The 15,753-nt window shown below is 37.5% G+C and overlaps 1 protein-coding gene across 1 annotated transcript in view; it reads left to right on the top strand.

Annotated features, from left to right (window-relative positions):
• Window positions 1–15,753, top strand: part of LOC127584046 (coiled-coil domain-containing protein 158-like) — a 90,172-nt gene that overhangs the window by 49,203 nt on the left and 25,216 nt on the right. Inside the window, exons 12-18 of the mRNA XM_052040584.1 lie at window positions 475–672; window positions 2,099–2,240; window positions 2,334–2,614; window positions 8,775–8,964; window positions 10,435–10,587; window positions 11,218–11,330; window positions 15,356–15,514. Of these exons, the coding sequence (XP_051896544.1) occupies window positions 475–672; window positions 2,099–2,240; window positions 2,334–2,614; window positions 8,775–8,964; window positions 10,435–10,587; window positions 11,218–11,330; window positions 15,356–15,514 (1,236 nt within the window). The remainder of the gene's footprint in view (window positions 1–474; window positions 673–2,098; window positions 2,241–2,333; window positions 2,615–8,774; window positions 8,965–10,434; window positions 10,588–11,217; window positions 11,331–15,355; window positions 15,515–15,753) is intronic.

A 15,753-nucleotide genomic window follows, 5' to 3' on the forward strand; every position in this document is an offset into this window, starting at 1 on the left:
TACTTCCTTTCACTGAGCACATCAATGACTTAGAGATGGGTGTCGACATTTCCAGGCAATGCAAAAATAGAAGGTGAGGACTTGAAGAAAACTGCAAGAGAATATTGATAAGATGGTATAGTGGGTAAAAAAAGTGGTGATTGAAATTCAATGTCAATTAATTGAGACTAGTACCTCTGGTACAAACAAAAGGGAACTATCTTATATCTATCTCCAGGGATTCTTGTTCTTTTTGCATTTTGCTAGTTTTCTGAATGTAACGCTTATCATGGGGTTTCGGTTAACTTCCTTTGCAGAACGTAAAGGAGGCAAGCAAGATCTGAAATGACCATAGGGTGAGGTGCACCTGTAGGTCTTCAATATATTCATGACACCTCACCAACTGAATGTTTTCGTGTGCTGGACCTAGGATGCCTATCTCCTTCAATTCCTTTTCTTTCAAATTCAGGTCTGCATTATTTGTTTGACTTTTAGGCTGACAATTGTAAAGTTGAAGAGGACCTCAAGGTGGCCAAAGAACAAAACCAGAAGCTGTGGGATCAGGGCACAACTAATTGCATTTCCGTTGAAAACTTACAGCATGAACTGGATTGCAAAAATCAGGAAATTCAACGGCTAGACGGTGTGATAAACAGCCTTAAGGAACAGTACCAGCATCACTTACAATATCAGGTTAGTTAATGTTAAACAAACAATGATGGTTATATCGCAGTTTGTATGAATTAGTCCAGACCAAATCGCACTGGGAGAGTCAAGTAAATTCTTCTGTTTAGGAATGAAAAAGAACATTTTGGTTGTCTGTCAATGGAATTGTGCACTGTGCAGATGGAAGCAAATATTATTCTTCTAAATCATAAATTTACATAAAGCGTTTTAGGGAGATTTTAACATCTTTACAAAGTCTTCTCTTGATTACACTGTTTCCCTCAGTGGCAGAGGGCGAGAAGAAAATTATCATTGTCTTCGCATGTGATGCAATCACTGGACAAGGGACTTAAGTGCTGGAAATTAAAATACCAGCTCTCCATGCAACATAAAGGCTGAATGTTGTTCTTAATGAATACGTTATCAAGATAAGATTTTGTGGGAGTGTTACTTCCTACATATTATTACTGAACCCTTTAAATGGTTTCATGCTGATTGTCAGGAACTGCTACAGTTGTTAGGAGCAGATAAATCTTGTCGGAACCTGGGGGACCACTACAAGTGACTGATTAAATGCATTACTTGCATGTTTTGCGATATATTAGATTGCCAAATAATTTAACAGCCTAGTTTTTGTCATTTGCCATATTATACCCAGAAAATTGTAGACCTGATTTGTGATTTATCCACTGAGTGAATCGGTGAACTAATTTCATTCCCATTCTGCTAATAGATTTGTTTTCTGTTCGTTTGCTCCTTTTATTTTAAAAAAAAGTCAACTTCTGTTCCTCTCAAAATGGGACAGCAGACATTTCTGTCATTGAACCCAGAGGTAAATTTATGTCAAGATGACATATTGGTAAGAAATGTAAGGTACTTTCACCTCTAGTTTCAGTGTTCTTGAATATTGGGCCCAGCAAGTTTATCAATTGGTTGAGAATTAGTTAGCTAATTAATTTATCTGTACATTTATTTTCCCTTCCTGACTTTGTTCTATATTCTTAGTGCTTTTTTCTCACTTTCTACCTTAGAGGTACAGTATTTTATTAATATAGTTGCTGTTATCTTGTTAAATTCACAGCAGTCATTCTCTTCTGTGTTTCAAAGTAAAAAATCTTGTAACACATTCTGTCCGTTTTCTAATGGAACCTTATGAGGTGTATTTGTTTCTTCCAAAAATGGGATATTGACCCCATTGTTCAGAGAGAAAACATCAGTGTCCTGTAGACCCCGACAGATTCTTTTTCTAGCTTTGCTATTTGTAGGTTGGTGGTGCTGAGAATGATTTGTTAATGAATGTTGCCAGAGTACTTGCTTCAAAATTGATGAGGGCTTTTAATGAATTGAGAAGTTTGGTAAAAGACCACGATTGATATTATGCCATGGAACTTAGTAGGTCCTTAAGAACAAAGTCTACTGAGTGGTCTTGACATTTTTCCATGCTCTATGCTAGGCATCTGTAGATGAACAAAGGAATGAAGACCAAGAGAAAATAACAGCCTTAGTCAACCAATATGAGAACTGTAGAGAGCAGCTGTGTAAAACTGGAGAGGAGCTTAATAAGAAGAAACAGCAACTTGACAAAACCGAGGCAAGTATCTGTCAGTTGAGAGAATCTCTAAAGGAAAAGGAAAGATGTTTGGAAAATGAAGCAATGGAAAACAATAAACTGCAACTTGAAATTGAAGATAAGAACCAGAAAATCCATAGAATGAAAATAGCAGAAGAGAGCATCTGTGATCAGTTTGAAGAAGCTGTTGCACACTTAAAGAAAATGCAGAATGAGAATGATTCACTGAAACTGGAGCTTAGTGAAAAAGCCAACATGCTTACCGTTTTGCGACAAGAAATGGAAAACATTGCTGAAATGACATCGCAACAGAGCTCTGCATCTGAGGCACTGCAAGCTGAAAGAAAACAACTCCAGAAGGAAGTAGATTGCCAGAAGCAGAAGATTCAAGAGTTAAAGGTCAGATATTTATGTATGGCCAGAAATGGACAATTCATACCCTTCATCTAACCCTATCAGAATAAACTCTTTCTTTGTTTATTTTTCATATGCAGCAAGTTTCATATTCTGGCCACTCCATGAATAAAGAAGGTCCCCAAGAATTATTTATTTGAACGCTTATATTTATTGACCCCAAGTTTTGAGCTCCCCCGCAAGTGAAATGTTTCATCAGCACATTTACCCAATTAATCATTTCATAATCTTGGAGACCTCTTTCAAGGCACTTTCAGTCTTCTCTTTCTTAGCCAAAGGAGCTCCAGCCTATTCAATATTTCCCAAACAGTACAACCTCTTAATTCTGGTTCCACCTATAGAAATCTTCTTGCATCTTCCCCACTGCCATTGTATTCTTTTTCAGTGGAATGGTCTACAGTGGACCCAATGTTCAGTACAATGTTGACATAATTTCTCTTCCATTCTGTCCCTCTAGAAATGAATCCCTATGTTTGGTTTGATTTATTTATCGCCCAAAACCTGCAACACTACATTCAGTGATTTGTGTATCTGGAGCCTTGGATCCCAATGCTCATTTCTCCCATTTAGTGTTTTGAGGTAAATGGGAAGAGTGGGGGGAAAAAAAGCCTCCAGTTGCTTTTTTGTGAGTCCTGGACCAGATTTAAATCTGTGAATAATATAAAGAAGTATATAAAGAATCAGTTCAGTAATTTTATGCACTCAGGAATTTGTTTTCTACATTTAGTCTTCCATTAATCATGAAATGACCCGAAATTGTTGCTTTGTTCAATGATTTTATAATCAGATGATTTTAAATAGATGATTCTGGGGAGGATACATCAAATAATTTCATTGGCTTCAAAGCCTACGTTTATTTGGTTCAATTAATTATTAAGTATTTGTCAGAAGTTAAGTCAGTAACTTAAATTTTGAAAAAGTGTAAATAGTTTAATTGAATGGCAATTGAAGAAAGATTGAGGATGGAAGATAGAAAAAAGTAGGTCCAAATCATAGGCTACAATACAGTGGATAGGGAAACATATTTACATGCAAGTTGCAGAAAGGTGCAACTTAAACAAAGATTATTTCAGTTACTGAAAATACAGGGAAAATGAAGGACAACTTGGAACAATTCCTGAAATATGTACGAGTATTTTTTTTAATATGTGTGTTTTCAGCTCAATGAAGATGGACCATTAATGAATCTAGTTTTGGGGAATGATATGAGGTAGAATGGGGACTTAAGAATAAGGTGACAGAAGGATTATTAGTGTGTCGAGGAAAAGTGTTTTCACCCAGATGGTGGTAAAGTTTGAAACCAACTATCTGAGATGATGGCAGAGGTAGAAATCCTCAATGCATTTAAAAGGTAGCTGAATAAGCACTTGAAATGGCATCATCTATAAAATTAAGGATGAGAATCGGAATAACTTAAATAGCTTTCTTTTTTGGTCAGCATGGAAGGAATCGGTTGCCTCCTTCTGTGCCCTAAATTTCTTTGATTCTGAGTTGAGCTTGTTTTAGTGAGATTGGTGATTGTAATATCATTAATCATGGAAAAGAACAAGGAAAAATCAAATTATAAATCAAATTTCAGTGGATTGCAAATGGATCTGGCCCAGGCAGATTGGAATGAAAGGTTGACAGGACAAGCAATAAATGAACAAAGAGAGACCTTCAAAAAGGATATTCCTATGGAATGAAATAGAAGGGCATCCAAGCTAGAGTTTCCTAGAGAGTGAGGGTATGGAGGTTAAAATGAACAAAGTGGCTTATGATGAATATCAGTTTCATATTTTAATAGAGAACTGACTGAATATTAAAAATATATAAAGAGGAGTAAAGAAAGTGAGAATAAATTAGCAGGTGACAAAATGGAACCTTTGCATCTTTTTATAAGCGTATAAGAAGTTCAACAGAAGTAGCTAGAGGAAGGGTTGTGCTGATTAGGAACCAGGAAGAAGATTATTTTCTTCAGGCACAGACTATGGCTGGGATAGCCAATGAGTATTTTGTTCTGTCTTCACTAGAGAAGAGGTTGCTGCTATTCTCATATTGTAGAAGCAGATAGTAGAGAAAATGGATAGGATAAAAAAGGATAAAGGGCTGGTATTTAAAGGGTAGGAAGAAAATAATTTTGCTTGGATTGGTTTGCAAAGGAAAGATGAAAATTTGCAGAGGTTCAGAGCACAACTTTTCATCCTCCTTTGGATCAGTAAGTAGAAGCAGAAGGATTGTGGGGGTGGGGGGGTATTTAGATGACATATTCCTGTATAAAAAAGGAAAGCTGGATCAGCTCTGCAGTTAAAGGCTTTTCATTTGAACATCCATTAGGGAAGATCCTGGAGGTAATCATTACTGGTATCTTCAATTGTCAGCAGTAAGAAAATGGCCAAACAAATTAAATCTATCATAGATCTATTAAAGACAAATTTGTTTTCGACTGTATAAGTATAAAATGTAGTAAATGTTCAGCAGGCCAATCTACATGTGTAGAGAGAGAACAGGGCAAACATTTCAAATCAGTGGCCTTTTATCAGAAAGGAAAATTATAGCACACAAGTTTTTAAGCCACAATAGTGCAGGGGAAGGAGGTGGGTAAGAAAGAACAAAAGAGATAAATAAAAAGGTGTGATTAAACAAAAATATAGTGATGAATGGGGTGGTAATGAAACATGAACAGGGACATAAGATAGGCTTAAAGGAACTGATTCTGCTGTTGACATTTACAATAGCAACACCCACAAAATATGGAAGTTGTGGTCAGCAGCTGAGATGCTCAGATCATTAAATGTAACACAGAGTTTAAGTTGCCTTGTTGAAAGATGAAGTACTGTTCCTCAGTGTAATTGACGAATTAAATCAAGTACTTTGATGAAGCATGCAAGAGGGTGGATATGGACTTTCAAAAGACAGGTGAGAAAGTAGCAGCAAATAAACCTGCCAGCAAAGTTGCAGCCATAGAATTTAAGGGGGTTACAAAATTGGCAAAGGGACACACAACTGAATTGTAGTCAATGGTTGTTTCTTGGATTGAGAAGATGTCAGTGCCTTAATGTGTGTGTCAGGTGGTTTACTAGGGATGAAAAACTTAATTTATCAGCAAAACTGATTGTTCTCACTGAATTAGGGAAGCATAATGACTGATTTGATTGAAGTATTCAAAACTTTTGAAGGGTTTTTGTAGAGTCTGTAAAGCAAACTGTTTACAAAGGCAGAATGGGCCACAAATTTAAGGTAATTGTCAAAAGAACTGGAGATGACGTGAAGGAAATAATTCCATGCAGTGAGAAGTGATTTAAATGGGTATCTGAAATAACAAAGGAAGCAGAATTGGAATTAACTTTGGAAAGGGAATTAGATGTAGAGGAGAATTTTTTGGGTTATGAGGAAGGAGTAGGGACCTGGCACTAATTGGGCGCTTCTTTGAGGAGCTGGTGCAGGCGCAATGGATTGAACAACCTCTTTCTGTGCTCTATTATTTCATTTATTAAAAATTAAAATGAACAGTGAAAAGAGTTAAATATGGAAAAGGTGAGAATGATAAAGTGTAATTCTGTAAGCTGATAGTCTCTTAAACCTACACACACATTCTCTGTAGTTGTTTGTTCAGGGCAGTGATTTACATTCATTGTTAGAAATGGGGAGGACTGTTAGTGCAACTGAATATTTTTGGCACCTCAAAATACTTGATATTATTGCATTCAACCATCAGGGACTCAAACCACGACGCTTTCAAAGAGATAGTCTAGAACTTTATTTGTAGGTTTGTATTGTTGGAGGCAAACTGAGGACAGATATACAGATAAGTTAAATTGCTCATCTGCTGGAGTTTTGTGCCACAAATGTCAGTGAGGCCAGATAGTTTTATTCAGGGTTACTGGATTGAATGCCATTCCTCATATTGGGATGTTCTCGTTAGGTTGAGATACAAGAACAGACCCGATTGCTCATTTTGATGAGTCCGTCTTGTGGGACAGCAATGACGTTAGAAAATCCCACTTAGACTGTGTCATGTCCAAAGCAGTTAGAATTTTCTTGTTTGTGGTGAATCACATTCTTCGAGAAACAGTTAATCAGTAGAAAGAGAAGCAGTTAATGTTTTAAGTCAATGCACCTTTGTCAAAATTGGGAAAGAGAAAACAAGTTGGTTTTAGGTAAGGGATGGAGAGGGGAGGGGTGGATAGGACAAAAAGGACAAGGTGATGCAAGGCTAGGGAAGGTTAGTTTGATGGCCCAGAGTCACAGAGGACAATGAATGGTTGAGACATGTTTTAATGTCTCAATGCACCTTTGTCAAAATTGGGAAAGAGAAAACAAGTTGGTTTTAGGTAAGGGATGGAGAGGGGAGGGGTGGATAGGACAAAAAGGACAAGGTGATGCAAGGCTAGGGAAGGTTAGTTTGATGGCCCAGAGTCACAGAGGACAATGAATGGTTGAGACATGTAAATAGGAAGTTGTCAATTAAGAGCCACAGCCAGATGGCAGATAGTGGGAATTTGAGGGAGAGTGGGTGATTGGGAAGTGGAAAGTTAGGAGGTGGGATGTGGAGTATGGATGAAAGGCTGGAAGCAGTGTAACAATGGAGAGGGGGAAATTTACAGGTTAAGCAAATTAAGTGGAACAAATAGACGACAGATGAACAATGCAAGTCCATATCTCCCCGAAAATGGTGTCACAGGTGGATAGAGTAATGAAAAATGCATTTGGTTTGTATGCCTTCATAGGCCGAGGCAGTGAGCATAAGAGTTGGGACGTCATGTTGCATTTGTACAAAAATATTGATACACAAATTTGTACAAAAATTGGTTGGAATGCACTTGGAGTATTGTGTACAGTTCTGGTCACCACACCAGAGGAAGGATGTGATAGCAATAGAGAAAGTGCAGAAGAGGTTCAACGGGATGTTGCCTGGAATGGAAGGCTGTGGTGATAAGGAGGCGTTGAATAGGCTGGGTTTATTCTCGCAGGAACATAGGAGACTGAGGGGTGACCTTACAGAGGTTTACAAAATAATGAGAAGCATAGATAAGAGAGAGAGTCAGAATCTTTTTGCCAGGGCAAGGGTGTCTAGAACTAGAGGGCACAGGTTAAAGGTCAGAGGGGAAAAATTTAAAGGCGATCTGAGGGCTAAGTTTTTCACACAGAGGGTGGTGAATATTTGCAACCAGCTACCAGATAAGGTAGTGGAGGAAGATACAATTACAACAAATTCCTTTTATTGGACAGATACTTGGATGGGAAAGGACTGGAGAGATATGGGCCTAATGCAGGCAAATAGGATTAGCATAGATGGGCATGATGGTTCGTGTGGATGAGGTGGACCATGAGGACTGGTTTCTGTGCTGTATCTTTCTATGATTCTATGAAAATAAGTAGGTTGAAGAGAATATATATGAAAAGACTGAATGGAACTGGAATAAGTAAACAGACATTCAAAATTTGAAGATAGTGTGATAGAGTGGACAAGGAAGAAATATATTGAACTTATTACTGTAGGTGGTGTTTACAGAGAGAAATTAGGTTCAGACCAATCCAAGTAAGGATCCGACTAAAAGCCAGGAGGTTCAATCAGGGAGAGGCAAAGGATAGAGTTGAAGTTGGTGAGGAGTTTTGATCCTTTCATGGATTTAATCTTTCTTCTTCTAGCCAGATGGTGATGGGGTGAGAAGTAAGGGATATAGACGGGCCATCGCAATATAGGAGGGAAGGGATCTTCATGTGTTAAATCTGGTCAATGCCTGAAGATAAACATACACTTGTGAGGGGTTTGGAGAGAGGCTATAAGAATGTAACAGCAACACAGAGCAAAAATCATGGAAGAACTGGAAAATAAGAGAGTGAGAACTAATGGTACATATGTCATCACTAAAATATTCATTATTTTATCAGTAAAACATACCCATGTTTATTGCCGCCTTTATGATTCAGATTTGAACAACTGGATGGAAAAATCTACGTCAGAGTTGGATGCTATAAAAATGCTCTCTTTGGCATAAATGTGGTCTTAAATGTATCTTATAAAAGTAGTTAATGGAAATATGACAATGTGCAGTTTTTATGATGGGAGAAAATGTGTTCACACATTTACTAGTGTTTAGGTTTGACGATGCTTGTAACTTTGCATTTATCTAATTTATCAGTGACTGCCTTTTTGTATTAGAATGAATTGGAACACAAAGATACACAAATGCAAGAGCTCCAGGCACATCTCAGTGAATTGGAACGGGAGAAAATTAAACTGGTAAATTCTGCAACTGAACAAATGTCGGAGTTGGGAGAATTGTTACAGGAAAAGGAAGAACTTGCAACTGAACTGAAACACATCAAGGCCCAGATGAGTGATCTGAAAGGTACAAGAACTGTCTTCCAACAAGACAAGTTCAAGGCTTCTTTTCATGTTTGGTCTTCCCTTGTTTTCCTGGTAATATTGTTAATTAAAGTACATCTCCCCCATCCCTTCTCACCAGTTCCCTCTGCACATTTATACAAGTTTGATAGGTTTGTATCTGGGAGACAGCTGATGACGTCCAAAGTCCCCATCATTGAAATGTTGTTCCCTTGGTGACTGACTTGAAGTTGTTAACCGATAAGTAGACTCACAGCCCAAACAGCATCTTTTTGGATTGAGTTAGGGAATGATAAGGCATGAGTCACATTACTTGAGATTATTTTATAAATTACCAATGAAAAGCAAATTAAGAATGAACTTCTCAGTTTCACTAGAAAAATATTTAACAACAGTGTAACAATTGTGAGAGTTTCTTGTAGACACTCATGTTAAACCCCTCCTCCTTCTCCCAAAAAAGCTTAGAATAGGCCACAAATGGAAGTATTTTTGGAGTATAGGCAGGATGTTTACTCATCCAATAGGTTGGTGCACTGCAACAAAAAAATTGGTGTTACTTCGACTGATTCTGGGAAATAAAGAACAAATAGGCAGTCTAAAAATGGGAATAATCTAATACAATAATTGTAGTAAAATCAGGGTGAGTGAAAGAATTGGAAAGATCTTGGTTGGGGAAAGCAAAAATTAGTGGGTTAACATGGAATATTTTCCAAATGGCATGGAAGGTGAAATTACATCAATAATCTCAACTGGGAAACAATTAAACAGGAGCTGGGAATGGCACAAATGAACTGTATTCCAGCATTAGTAATAGAGATTCCATTAATAAATTGGGCATCTGGAGAAAATTTGAAGCTAAAACACTATTGAAACAGTTAGTAAAAATAAAGACTGGTCATCAAAGAACACATAAAGATTTGAATTGATAATTTAAAAAGGCCAGAGAGAAAAGCAAAGACAAAACTGAAAATATCTTGGATAAAGCCTGTAACACAAAACAAAATTATGATAGTTTCATAAACAGGAAGAAACAGGGTGAACAGATCACTGAAGGTGGCAGTGCCAGGAAATAAAGCTATAAAAGGGGCAAATAGACTACAAAACCAAGGAATTATTATTGAATTTTGCAAGAGTATTAGGAATATCTTAAAGTTAATGGAATAAAGAAATGTTTCAGTAGAGATGAGAAATTTGAGAAGCTGGGGTGTTTGATAAAGGTGTTTATGAAGAGGTGTGATGGAGCTAAGGGCGATTCATTTCTTCTGTTGGTCAACATAATTGTACCAAAGGATGACTAAAAGAAGTGTCATTATATTGAGGATAGTTGGAAAGTGGACTATGACTGTGCTGCAACACTTTGATTCAATGCTTTGTTATATAAATGTTGGGCTGTATAAGGACTGTTGAATAACTCATTCAAATGCTATTTATTTGTATGAGTTTTTGACTTGGTTCCTTTTTTTGTTGATTATAGAGGAGTACAATAATTTGCAGAGGAGCTACGCTTGTAAAACCAAAGAATATGAATGGTCTACAAACAAACTTAAAGCTCAGCTAAAATCAGCCCAAAATGATCTAGATCAAAACAGAGAGGCAATGAAAGTTCTCGAAGGAGCTGATGCCCATGGTACCAATTTTTAGTCCGTATTTATTAGACTAGTGTCTGTAGAAGCTATTTTGTCATTCTAGCTTTGTCCCTCAGAATTGTATTTTTTTTATATATTGTTGATGCTCTGAAGTAATTAGATTGGTATGCATCTAGAAGATTTCAGTTCAGGAATCCCTATTCTATCTCTTCCTTTTAGATGTCACTATGCTTTGCATTTCTGGAATTTCCTGGGTATTTTTTCGAATTTCCTACCTTAATAATTTAGGTTCCTGGATTTGTACAGAGGGGATGGGGTGGAGTTTATGAAACACTGTGTCATAACTTTAATGAAAAATTGCTGAGATACTTGGAGAAATGAGTGGGAAAGGTCATTTGTACCATTTCCATCAATCTTCCACAGCAGTTTAATATGAAATCAGAACAGCCCTCAGTTAAAAAAAAATCATGTTTTCAGAAAGGGTTGAACTTGTATAATGCTTTGAAGGATCTCAGGTAGCATAATCTGTTGGACAGTAATGAAAGTTTACTGATATTCCCATTTTCTTGTGTTTGAATAAGCACTCAACACTGCATAGTTGTACTTTGTCTGCTTTTCAATCCATGTATGACCAAATTTGTTTTGCAAAATATATATTTTATTCCCCACAGCAATGAAAGTTGCCATGGGAATGCAAAAGCAAATCACAGCCAAGCGAGGACAGATTGATGCATTACAGAGCAAAATTCAGTTCCTCGAAGAAACTTTAGAGAACTCTGAGAGGGTATGTCAGAATTCACTAATGTTAGAATCTTATCTAAAAACAACTTGTTGTTCTTCACATTATTGTTCTCTATTTAATACTGACGCCTCACTATCTGTTTGGTTCTTGGAAGAGGATCAAAGCACCATATGTGATTCCTTTAATACTTTTACACCATGTGGAGCCATTGCAGTCTGAGACCATTTCCCAACCTCTTGTGTTCTAAGCCACACTTGGAATTTTCCTAACAATTATGTTTTTGATGGGTTTGCCCATTCATGCAGAACACGTACCATCAAATTAGAGTTGTAAGTAGCATTATTACTATCCTGTTGAAGTTCAGCAAAAGTTTTTCCTAATGTACTTGTCTGCAGCAATGTTGGATCAACTGTAATCACCTTTGGTTCCACTCCTGCATTATTTTCTTGTCTTACAGCTTACAACAGCTCTGAAAACAAGCAGGTGATCTGTGATTGAATCAGCTACATTTGATGCCAAATTCTGATTTTCAGACTTGATTTAAATGTCACCTGTCTTTTGTGGTGACTGCTAATGTTTCAGGATTTCCAGAAGTCCATCTCCAAGCTTTGGGCCACGTTAACCTCCACCATTGCCTCTTTTTTTTAAAATGAGGTGTGCAATGACTGGGGCAGGAATGCCTTATGATATTGCCTTTTCCAACATTTGGAGAGCTTGCTATTACATGTGAGGGCTTGTATGATTCAGAAACACGCCTGGTAATTTTGTGGTGGAACAACCCTAACCCACAACTTGAGTTGCATTTGGACCTCTTGAGAACTTGTTCCTTGACAGACATTCCCTGCTATTTGTAAGCAGCTGCTTGTCCTTTAGTTGGTTGCACATCTGGAAAAACTACTGAGCAGAAGCACCTCAGATATACTTATTTTTGGGAGCTATGAAAGTGAGCACATTTTGTTTTTGTGTTAGTCATCATTATAAGATGACCACAAACAATTTTATACCTTCTCTCCACCTTGCTGTCCCTCACTCCCCTTTAGTCATTTCCCCTGTCTGTTGCCAGACCCTTTGTTATATTTCATGCCTTCCACTTGACTTGTGGACAAATACTGTTCCTGCTCTGTGCCTTTTTCCTTGCATTTACTCACAATTTGTGTAGAGGATAAGTATTTGGGAGTTGTACACAATCAGCTCCCCAAAGCCAGTGTTCCCTGTTTGATGTGGGCTAGGAAAAGTGACATTGTCACCCATACATGTCTCACTCCTTGTTACCATATGGAGGTTATTGGTGAAATGTTTCACTCGTCTCCCACAAACTTTTAAAGCTTCATGCCATGGCAAGAGTTTTAAATTTTCCAGGCAGCTGCTTTTGGCAGGAGTTCAAACATGGTTAAATTTAGCTGATTTCCATTGGAGCCTTAGAAGGAGTGGTTCAGATTCAATTGCATCACTTGTTATAATTTTCCAGTGCTAAATCAAAGACACCTTTGCTATTTTTAATTGGACATTAATAGTTTACTCTTCCATAATGTAAGTTCATAGTCCCTGCATGAAAATATTCAACAATTTTTCAATGGGTTGATGTTAGACTTTGTACTTCAAGAGAACTCAGCAGTAACTTTGCTAATTGTACAATATGCAGTGAGCAACGTGGAAAGTCATTAACAGTGAAAGTATTGAGAGAACACTATAGCTCTTTTGATTATGTGATGCATTTTTTATTATTTGTAGAAATATCCTCACAGTGACATTTTTCCATTCATATTTTGAATCAAGAAATACAAGTTTTCTAATTTTCTAGTTCAAATAAAAGCTGACTTTATTAATGTTGTTATATTTCATATTTTGAATGTGTTAAAATGCAGTTAAAAGAACTGTCTTCAGCTGAAATGAAGAAGTTATTAAATTTTCCAAATGGAAAAGGGCAGAGACTTCATTCCAGGTCTCCCCAAGTACTGTTATCACCAATTTAGCAGCAAAGTTTTTTTGAGTGTCCCAGTAAGCAGCCAGCTGAGGAATGACAATGAGAGCTTGAAGATATGGGTGCATCATGCACATTTCGTTGACATTCATCCACCTGCTGATCTAAAGTGTGATGCTCAAGAACCCTTGGCACTCTATAGGCAGACATGGATTTGTAGCATTTTTAAGGCTGTTCTTGTGCTCTTCTGTTTCTTTATTTGCTTTCCATGCTCCAATATGGATCTTTGAATCAATTGTTATAGTGCTACCTCTTTATCAATATCCACAGCAGCATAATGTTTTTTTGAAAGTGAAGCCATAGAAGGAGTATTTCAGATTCAATTGCATCACTTGTCTGTTGAGTGAGGTACCACCAGAGATATCTATTGTCCACCTGGTGAAATGATGGACTGAATTGTATCCAATTTGGACTGCCCCATGCCTTATAAGGATGTATTGGTCCAATTATCCTGGGATTCCAGATCTCACAGTCAGAAGAAGGCTTCATCAGCAATTAGTTCTCAGCCAGCATGTCACTGGGATACCACCCCCAGAATCTTCTGATAGTAAGCAAGGTTATAGGTGGATAGTTGCCTGCTGGTCTATGGAGATATTAGAAAACTATTAATATTGCTTTAATATTTAAAACAAATAAAATTAAATTCATTTGAATGGGGATTCTGATCCTATGTCAGGCTTGAGTGATGTAGAATCACAGACCCTAATGTAAAAGTAGGGAATCCCAGTATAATGCGGTTTAGTTGCTGGGCCCTACATGAGGTTCACCAGTGGAGCTAAGTGACAAATATGCCAGCATCTGCTATTTAGCTAATCCCAGGTTTGATGTGGTGCCAAGTCAGTCCAGGATGTACTTACCTACAAAAGTCCGAACATTGTGATTCCCTTTGTAATGCTAGCCGCAGCTAACTCAGTTCAGTCCAGTCCAGTAAGTGCTCTGGGTTGTTTGTCGTATATGCGTTCCTCATTGTTATGCATAGTTTTCTGAAAAGCTCTTTCAAATACCCAGTACTAACAAAATGGCTGAATGGCCATGTTCAATGCTGTGTGATTCTCTGAACAGGAGTGGGTGAGGTGAGAAATTCCAATTGTCATGATGACGTAGAGTGATACCCGTGTATTGGGACCCCACCTTTACTGAATATGGTGATGTGTAATTGCATTGTCCAGCTTTGTGAAATAAGTCTGGGCTAAATGCCTGTAATGATATAAACAAGAGAAATAATGCTGGTTGATTCTTCTTGAACAGTTTATAGTTGAAGAAATTGAATAGCTCGGCATAATTCCTCCCCTTGCAGACATTATGAAGCACCAAACAAATTTTGTCTGTTCAAAATTAGAAAACCACACCATTTATCCATTTTAATGTGGTGCAGCTGTTTAAATGCTCCAGATTTTCTACTCACCCAAGAGCAAGTGTTCTAGATGACAAGGTTTTTCTATGTCAGCCCATCAGTACTGCTGGTTAAACTAATCCAAGAAATATTGTTTATTGCACTGGTATGTAGTTGGTGCTCTTCCTTTTTATACCCAACTTCCAGGCAACATAGCATTTGATATATTTTCATATTGTTTATTCTAGTTTAAATTATAATATTGCTGTTGAAACGATTGAGCTCGGATTTAAAATATGACTTTTAAACAAAGTTTATGATTAACTTCTCTCTCTTGGAATCAATATTTGTCCCAGCACTGAAGGAAGCCAATTTCAAGAGCAATCTGGTTATTCCTGCTCCTCAGCTCTTTCATTGCAGCCCTTTTACTCTCTCCACTATTTATCCAGTTTCCTTTTGAAAGTAGTAATTAAATATGATAAAGCTGCCCCTTCAGGACGATGAATTCCAGATAATGACTACTTGCTATGTTGAATGCCTTTTCTCCATGTCACCCGTTTGTTTTCTGGCTCTGGACCTTCTGCCAATGGGTATAATTTCTCTTTATCTTATTTTCCCTGCCCCTGCCCCCTCTCCTGCCCATACCCTCCGCACACCCACACTCGCCCACACCCATCACCCATGCACACCCACACTCGCCCACGTACACCTATATATACACACACATGGTTTAAACTGGTTTACATTCTATAGGAGAAATGCTACCTAAAAGAAGAGAAAGTACGACTGACAAAGGAACTTGCTTGCATCGTATCAGAAAGAAATAAAATTGCTGGAGAGCTTGACACTGTGAAGTCTCAAGAAAAATATTTGAGGGAAAAACTGATGAGGTTGGAGTCAGCATTAGAAAAGGTAATTGATCTAATTTTATTGCTTTCCCTTCATTATTTGGGGTAAACCTTATATTTATTGTAATAGACCATGTTAGTGCTAGGGATGGTAACTTATTTTTTTTAAAACAGTTTTGCCACCTAGTGTCTGTAGTTGAGCTACGAGCTCCCAAACATACACAGGCCAGCAGGTAAAGCAGACATTGGTATCATCAGGATTACTCTGGATTTGAGTTAATGCAATGAATCATGCATTTCCAC

Source organism: Pristis pectinata, chromosome 2, assembly GCF_009764475.1.
Source record: "Pristis pectinata isolate sPriPec2 chromosome 2, sPriPec2.1.pri, whole genome shotgun sequence".
Lineage (NCBI taxonomy): Eukaryota > Metazoa > Chordata > Chondrichthyes > Rhinopristiformes > Pristidae > Pristis > Pristis pectinata.